This window comes from Etheostoma spectabile, chromosome 5 (assembly GCF_008692095.1).
Source record: "Etheostoma spectabile isolate EspeVRDwgs_2016 chromosome 5, UIUC_Espe_1.0, whole genome shotgun sequence".
Classification (NCBI taxonomy): domain Eukaryota; kingdom Metazoa; phylum Chordata; class Actinopteri; order Perciformes; family Percidae; genus Etheostoma; species Etheostoma spectabile.
The window spans coordinates 21,015,662-21,024,265 of record NC_045737.1 but is presented as its reverse complement, the minus strand read 5'-3'; the positions used below and the strand labels follow the sequence as shown (position 1 = coordinate 21,024,265).

Genomic DNA, 8,604 nt, shown 5'->3' with positions numbered 1-8,604 from the left:
TCTCTCTCTCTCTCTCTCTCTCTCTCTCTCTCTCTCTCTCTCTCTCTCTCGCGCGCTCATATCTGCAGCTCCCTCTTTCTGGTGATCCAACAAGACCACACAGTCTTCACTACGGTAAGACCACTTGTAGTCTTGTAACTGACATTTATACCACTTTTATTTTGCAGTAATGTCTTTCTGACTTGTAGTATTAATAAGTTGTTAGTTGATATGTTATAGAGGCACTAGATGTGCTCTGTGGTTAAACTGTAACAACAGTTATATAACATTAAAAGATGAATGCATACTGGATACTCTGGTGGATTACACAGCATTTACACATTTAAAAGTGTACTTATTTATATTGATAGCATGCGGAAATAAACTGTAGGAAAAATACACTGGACTACTCTACATGTAAATGCTAACATGCTCCAAACAATAATGCTAACAAACTGATGTTCAGCAGGTAATTTACCTTAGTTTAGTTTAGCATGCTAACATTTGCTCATTAGCACTTCACAAAGTACATGTGAGACTTGACAGTTTTGCAGGTAGTAGGTCATAAACCAAAGTACTAGACAAACTTGACCTGATGATGGCACTAGAGGAGTCAGGGGATCACCAAATTAATTTGGATATATTGTCTGAGAACCATGAATGTCTCAACAAAATTGTGTACCAAGCCATCTAGTATTTGAGAAATTTTACTGGGTAAGTGAAATCTTTAAGGGAAAGTCAGAGGATCACCAAAGTCTTGAACACCATGAATATCTGCACATAATTTTTAGCAATCCATCAAGTATTTCTTGAGATATTTCACAAAACATTGTCAACCTCATTATGGCGCCAGCAGAAACCATGAATGTCTTTACCAAATTTTATGTCAATCCATTCTATAATTGTTTTTTTGATATTTCAGTAAGTGATGACTAGTCTAATACAAAGAAAGAGCAAACAATATTTATTTTAGTTGTTCAGGGAATAAAATGCCTTCTAGAATTTGAGATGAATCCTCCTGGATGAGTCGTGAAATGTCGTTAATTCTTTCCTCAGTCATTACCTCCGCTAAGGAGGTTATTTGTTTTCAGTTCCCCTTGCTGTTTGTTAGTTTGTTTGTCTGTCAGCAGGGTTATGGAAACGCTACTGGCAATGTTCATGAAACATGATGGAAGGGTGTAGCATGGGCCAAGGAAGAACCCATTTAACTTTAAAGCAGACCCGAATCCCGGGGCGGATATACAAATTATTTTTAACTTTCGTTAACATTGCGCAATAGGGCGTATAGGCTGCATTCATGTGGTGTCAGAATAATCAGGAAAATGAGTCCCTACTGGTAAAATTCTCACAGCATTACCTTTTTGAGGTAGGGGATGCCTTGGTGGAGGTCTGCACTTTCCGAGTGTCCTTCTAGTTTCATTTATGTTACACTGTGTATAGAAACAAATATGATAGATATTTGCATATGATAGCCTGAGAGATAAATGTTGAAGCAGCTGAAATGATTTAGCTCTGTGGGTGGCACACCTGTTCTCCACTGTTTATCACCTTCCTGGAGCTTCTGTCCTGCCTCTTCTGCAGATACACAAAGACAGATACACGCAAACATTTAGCAAAGCGGGAAGAAAAACTCTACAAGGTGATGGCTGAGAGCCATTTAAAACAGCTGCATGTGTGCAGAGAGACAAAGACATGAGGAGAGAATTACACGGGTGACAGGAAAGAAAAGAAAAATTGTAGGCACGAGAAGGAAGAGAGTGTGGAAAGCAGCTGTCTAACTCTATCACACACCAAATGTTTAAACTCTTAACTATGAGTTGAACTGTCTCTTAAAGGAAATAAATTGACTGGAAACTAGATATGATCAGATTTTATTGTTTACTTTGTGGAGCTTTACCTCCTTCTCGTCCTGCAGTTGATCTACTCCTCTCCAGGCTTCTTGTTTTCATGTTTGTTGCTTGCTGCAGGTCATGAGACCAAATCAGATGGATGGAAATCTAGTAACTCTGTGTTGCTTCTTTGTCTCTCAGCTCCTCTCATGCTTACTGAGAATGGATGATACAGAGTACGGGGTTCAGATTGGAGAGAACAAGTTCATCAGGAAGTGAGGATTAAAGAACTCTCTGTTTCACACATACACATATACAAAAACCTGTATATACCGGTTTATTTACCCTTTATTAACCTTTGGTATGTGTATTTTAAAACATTCAGTCTACTGTTTTAAATAACACTGTGTCAAATAGTTAAAGTTAAACACTGGTTTTACAAGTTTCAGCCTTTTAATAACAAACTTCTGCATACTTGACTTTACTACCACTGACCATTTTCCAAGCATACATACATTTGTTGATTGATGTGGTATGTAACAACTTGACTTAGGTGTGTGTGTGTGTGTGTGTGTGTGTGTGTGTGTGTGTGTGTGTGTGTGTGTGTTTTACGTGTGGTGATACGTGTGTGTGTACGTGTGTGTGTACGTGTGTGTGTACGTGTACGCACACACACACAGGATACAGTGTTTTGATCAAAACCTTAACCATTAACAAGCCAACATATTACCTAAAGACAGCCAGGCAAATTGGGATTCTTTAGCCAAACAGAAATACTTTTCTCTAGCATATTTTTCAGTTGATTTTTATTTATAATTAAACAAAACACGTAAAATCAGTGGCATGCTTCTTTTTTAAACCGCATTTCCTACTCAGTGACAAAAAAACTCTGTCTCCAGGGCAACCGTCCTCTCACATCTGAAGACGTACAACCTCTACTATGAAGGACAGAATCTGCAGCTCAGACACAGAGAGGTGGGTATTTACAGTTTACAGTTTTGTGTGTGTGCATGCATGCGTGCATACTCTTATTTTTATGTTTTATCCTCCTCTTCACCGCTGTGTGTCTGCCTTTTGCCCTTTTTACTTTCTCTTTCAGTCATTTGCAATTAAAAAAAATACCCTTCCCATTATACACTGTATCCCAAAGGGGTAATAACGGTCTATTGTGTGTATTTATATATATGTGTGTGTGTGTGTGTGTGTACATGGTGTGCGTGCGTGTGCATTGACCACAGCTCCTCTCTCTTAATAGGAAGAAGGGGAGCTGATTGTCGAGGGCTTGCTAAATATCTTCTGGGGTCTGCGGCGACCAATCAGGCTTCAGATGCAGGATGACCACGAGCGGATCCGACCGCCCCCATCTTCTACGTCCTGGCACTCGGGTTGTAATCTGGACAGTCAAGGGTAAGAGGTCCAGACAGATCCTTTTACACCTTGCTGACCGTAAATGGTGATAAACAGCGGGTCAGCGGGGAGCAGTTAAAGATTATGTCTCGTTTGTTTGATGAATAATTAAGTTAAATTAAATAATTGATTTTCACACTTTGCAGAATAATTTTGGCAATGCTCCTTAGACAAACTTGAACCTTTTAACCTACGTCTCTGGCTCAGTTTTGGATTTTGCCCAAGCTACCACACAGATCAATTTGTGTCAACAGGTGTAAAGCCCCATTTTCAGGTCTGTATTCCCATTCATCATTAGAAGCTAACAGGAAATAAATTAAATAACATCAACACCACAGCTGTAAAGTTGCTTTTTATTAGGTTGGACACCAGTTAGCAACAAAAAAACGGGTCTGGCTATCGTTTTTTTGAACTGTGAGTTTTATTTAAAAACAACATACAGACAACCTCTCAAACAGAAAGCGCCAAACATTACATTATGTCATTTAGGTGACGCTTTTATCCAAAGCAACTTCCAATTAAGTGCTTTCAACCCTGAAAATGCAAACTCCAGACAACAAGTAGTAAGTGCAAGTACATAAGCAAAACTACAAAGAGCCATATGAAAGTGCAGCTTAAAAGAGGCCATCATCATCAGTACAAAAATAAGCAAAATTACTTAAAATAGCAAAGGAAATACTCTCACAGAACACAGAAAAACTGCAACAAAGAGGAACAGCTGTCACATGCTGAAACTTACCAACAGGGACGTGATGTACATCCAGCCTGTGGTGTATAAGTGGTTAACAAAATGCTGCTTGGCAGGAAATCTTATAGGACCCAGCTCTGTATCAATGTTTTCTATTGTAATTGTAATTTTGCACTCCAAAGTTTGTCACTGCTGACATTATCACTTACTAAACAATTCTGTACTGTAACTCCCCTCACTTCTGCCTCAAAAATGTACAGTCTCTTCATCTTTTACTCTCTATTATCTCTGTTTTCAAGTTCACCCAACAGCACAGATGGTCAACAAACGACACAGCAGAGCCCACCCACAGTGGAAGTGACAGAACCTGACAGCCAACCGGAGGACGACGGTGTGATGGAAGAACAGGCAGAAGGTGAGAGGCTTTACTGATAGTTTAGATATGGTAGCATAATGTATGTCACTCCCTTGGTATAATAATGATCAAGGGAACAACATCATACATAAATCCCAAAACAACTGAATTAATAAATAACAAAGTTAAGCTATTTCAGTTCCCAAGAAAAAAAAAAAGAAACACAGCATTACGTCATTAATATCAAATAAGTGGATATCCACTTCCGGGATTGCTTGGTTGCCATTGAAAATTCTGCAGGATTTCTCTCTTTTCAGCCAATTTACCTTCCGGTTTGTTTTGTGTTGGAATTTTAAACTGGATTTATAAGGACTATGGTTAACTGGTCCTCAGATCTCTGCAGGGTAAATCCAGACAGCTAGCTAGACTATCTGTCCAATCTGAGTTTTCTGTTGCACAACTAAAAAAACCTTTTGAACATACTGTACACGTTCCACCAAAACAAGTTCCTTCCCATGGCTTTATGTAGCTCCACTGTAGCGCCACTGCAGCGCCGCCCAAGACAATTTTGATTGGTTTGAAGAAATGCCATTTTAACAGAGCCTGTTTCACTCCCATCCCGGGAATGCTGTTTGGACTAGCCAGACCCTCCACTGCAGCGCTATGGCAGAAAGTCTGGCAAAGCGAGACTAAGATCAAATTAACTGTGTACCAAATATCTAATTAACCCCCAGCTTCTTTATAAAAACGTACCATCACTGTTGGGTGGAAACCTTCTCTCCAACATGGCGACTTGTCGTAAGGAAGAAATTAAAGTCTTATTTGTAGTTTGCCCAGAGTTTATTTAAAAGATTTTTTAAACCCTTAAAGAAGGTTGGAATATGACAATGGTGATACAAAATATTGCATTTCTCCCATATTTGCTTCATTCTGTCTTTATCTGAATATTAGAAATACTACTTGTTTCCAGTTGTTTGCAGGTGATGCTTACTGTCATGATGTCAGTGTGAAGATGATGACCATTTAAACATCTGGGTGGGGGGATGGGTTTAGGGGAGAGCTTATATGTGAGTGAATGTGTATGTTGTACTGCAATGTCTTGTCTTTTGTATTGTCCAATCCTACCGAGGACCCTCTCAAAAATGAGATGCCACACCTCGTACAATAATTGAATAATGAAAAGTAACACTTAGCACATAACATTTAGATACCACTCTCAAAAATATGTCTTTCTCTCAGGAATAGTCAGTGTTGTTAATTCTTAATCAAAGATAAGTCAACAACTTTCTTTTCATGTTAAGGGGCTGAATAATAACTGATATTAATGATTGTTGATTGGACAGAAGACAGTGAGAGCTCGGCTCAGCTCCTCAGAACGAAGAGCGATGCAGGCGTCTTGAGACGGGGCCAGCGACGGTCACCAAGTGACCAGAGGAAAATTCGACGCCATCGCTTCTCTATTAATGGACACTTCTACAACCATAAGGTGATGCCAGCACCAAGTGTTTGTCAGTGGATCCCTGAAAAGTCTGATAAATGTATGCAAATAATGTAAATGTGCATTCGTTTCAGAGAGTTTAGGTGCTACATTTAAACAGATGCTGGATTTGGCAGCAATTTGTGTATGTTTGTTCACAAATATACACACAAAGTTATAGAGGAAATTAAATTCATGTTGTAATTTTTTTTTTCTCTCAGACATCAGTGTTTACTCCTGCTTTCGGCTCAATGACTAATGTTCGGATCAACAGCTGCATGAGGACACCTCAGGTGCTTCGAGTTCTCCTCAACAAGTTTAAAATTGAAAACAGCCCAGATGATTTCGCCCTCTACCTTGTTCATGCAAGTGGAGGTGAGTGTGAATTATTCAGTTCATTGCAACAGTATATTAGTTGTTATTTTGGCTCCGTTAACCAATGCCTATGTGGATGTGTTGATGTTTCAGAGCGTGTGAAACTGAAGCGAAGTGACTATCCTCTGGTGCTGAGAGTGATTCAGGGTCCCTGTGAGCAGGTCTGCAAGGTTTTCCTCATGGAAGAAGACCTTGGAGAAGAAGTCACATATGATGTAAATCAATAGATTAATTGTGACGGAGACACAAATTTGTCTCTCTTTTTGTGCTTTATTATATTTCTCTTCCCTTCCACCAGGTGGCACAGTATATCAAGTTTGAAATGCCTGTCCTGCGGAGTTTCATCACCAAACTGAAGGAGGAGGAGGACAGAGAGGTGCAGAAACTCAGAAGAAGGTACAAGAATATACTGCATGCATTCTACTTCACCATCTTGTCTTGCCCATAATGGCCACAGTCTTCTACATGTGCATCAGCTGTTAAGTAGCTTAACTTAACAGCTATGACATAGTATTTTAATTATTATTAATATTATTATTAAATGTATCTTCACAGACATTTAGTTATTTTCTATCTGCATTTGTATGCTTGTACTTGCAGGTATACGTACCTGCGGTGTATAATTGAAAAGCAGCTCAGTTGTCTTCCAGAGGGGCCGGCGTGTATGTGAACTGTTTCTTAAAACGGTCAGAGGTACCACACCCTCCACCCAGCTGTGACTGAGAGAGGGACCGCTGCACCCCAATGTATGTGTTTCAGCGATTATCCTGCTCCTCCTGAACTCTTGGCTCATCCAATCAACCAATTTACACACAAAACTTCAACATGTACATGTTAAGTGAGACCATCTCAGCAGTAGTCTTCAGACCCAATCCCCTTTTCTCTTTGTCATTCCATACAGTACACTCAGAAAGACATTCCTTTACTCCTGAGTAATTTTAACCTTTTTGCAGAATGAGCCTAAAATGAGACATCCTGTCTTCTGTCTCAATCATTCAGATTACAAGCTGACCCCTGAAATGAATTTAAAGCACAAACATCATGTAATATGGTCTTAACCAAGTGCCTGTTAGGTTTCTCCAAGCACAAACGATCAAACTTTAAACATATTTTTCACCTGTTTTTTTGTTTTTTTAACTGAGAAGTACAAGAGAACAACATTAGACCACACCGTTTCTGTTAATGTGAAACCCAGACCACGAAGGAAAACAGTTGTGCCCTCAAAAGCTACGTGCCTTTCATGGTCCTTGCTGTTGTTAAATATTTTAATTGAAATAATTTAATGGACCCTCTCCATTGTATCTCACCTTAGAAATTCACTGCAGGGATTATTAAAGATTGTGTGAACAGATAATCTGTTCATGTGGTGACCAGTCTGTTGGTGGTCTGATGGAAACAACTGTTTTTCTGAAGGCATTCACATTGAATGTTAAGGACACTTTATGATTGGAGTTAAAGGAATAGTTTGACATTTTGGGAAACATTTTCTTGCAGAAAGTTAGATGTTTGTATAGCAGCTGCTGGTAAGATTAGCAAAGCACAAAGACTGGGAACAACCTGCTTGGCCGTGTTCGAAGGTCCACCTATCAGTGTCTCTAAATTTTACTAATTAACAAATAGTATCTCATATGTCATCTCAAGTGGAAACATTACAGATTGTGGATTTACCAGGGATTATTATTATTTTTGAACAGACTAAACAAACTAACAAAGTGTTTTAACATTAACATGCATTCCCCCAGCTTGCCTATGGTCCCCCAGTGGCTAGAAATGCTGATAGGTGTAAACCGAGCCCTGGGGATCCTGCTCTGCCTTTGAGAAAATAAAAGCTCAGATGGCCAATCTGGAATCTTGCTCCTTATGAGCTCATGAGGGGCAAGGTTACCTCTCATTTCTCTGCTTTGCCTGCCTATGAGAGAGAGAGACATCATGTCTTTCAAACGAGCAAAGTGGCAGTTGGTCAAGGCCATAAGTCAAAATGTCTGTTGTGAAAAAGGTCTATTAGAGAGCTTTAGAAATGTTGGTAGGCAGATTTTCTAAATTTGGACAAAGGCTAGTGGTTTCCTAATATTTCCAGTCTATGTGCTATGCTACTTGCTACCTGGTTGCTGTAGCATATTAACCATGCAGACATAAGAGTGGTACAAATATTCACATCAAACTTTCGGTAAGAAATCAAATAAGCCTATTTCTATTCCTTAAATGAAACAAATCCATCCTGAAACCATTTTTGGCCCCCTTTTTTTGTTTTGTGGTGTATTGTCCTCGCTTGCATTCCTGCCTTATGTAAGGTGACAAGAAGATGTCATGTTGGGATTTTAAAAAGCACAGTAAAATACCGTTTGATCGATGAACAATTTTCAACATCATTCTTCACAATGACTCCTGGTAGGTGGTGGACTTTGGACTGCCTTTACACAAATGAAGAATATTCACTGGTGGACTTTTTTAACTCTGTTACATCCAACAGAGAATGACATGCGTGAGATTTCAC

General features: G+C 39.3%; 1 protein-coding gene and 1 long non-coding RNA gene across 4 annotated transcripts in view; one reads left to right on the top strand and one right to left on the bottom strand.

The window, feature by feature from the left end:
- The window catches only part of rassf2b (Ras association domain family member 2b), a 14,433-nt gene extending 6,120 nt beyond the window's left edge, over positions 1 to 8,313 (top strand). For 2 of the 3 annotated variants that reach the window (XM_032515979.1, XM_032515980.1), the window contains exons 2-11: positions 69 to 114; positions 2,010 to 2,083; positions 2,708 to 2,783; positions 3,064 to 3,215; positions 4,203 to 4,318; positions 5,602 to 5,744; positions 5,957 to 6,110; positions 6,204 to 6,325; positions 6,409 to 6,506; positions 6,711 to 8,313. In XM_032515979.1, coding sequence (XP_032371870.1) covers positions 69 to 114; positions 2,010 to 2,083; positions 2,708 to 2,783; positions 3,064 to 3,215; positions 4,203 to 4,318; positions 5,602 to 5,744; positions 5,957 to 6,110; positions 6,204 to 6,325; positions 6,409 to 6,506; positions 6,711 to 6,780 — 1,051 coding nt within the window. In that variant the 3' untranslated portion in view covers positions 6,781 to 8,313. The remainder of the gene's footprint in view (positions 1 to 68; positions 115 to 2,009; positions 2,084 to 2,707; positions 2,784 to 3,063; positions 3,216 to 4,202; positions 4,319 to 5,601; positions 5,745 to 5,956; positions 6,111 to 6,203; positions 6,326 to 6,408; positions 6,507 to 6,710) is intronic. The other variant, XR_004331989.1, reaches the window with a different exon arrangement.
- On the bottom strand, positions 294 to 2,056 carry LOC116689455 (uncharacterized). Its single transcript, XR_004331991.1, has 3 exons — positions 1,877 to 2,056; positions 1,507 to 1,554; positions 294 to 1,409 (listed from the first exon to the last, which is right to left on the bottom strand). It is a non-coding gene; the product is annotated as an uncharacterized LOC116689455 (long non-coding RNA).
- Positions 8,314 to 8,604: the final 291 nt, after the last annotated feature.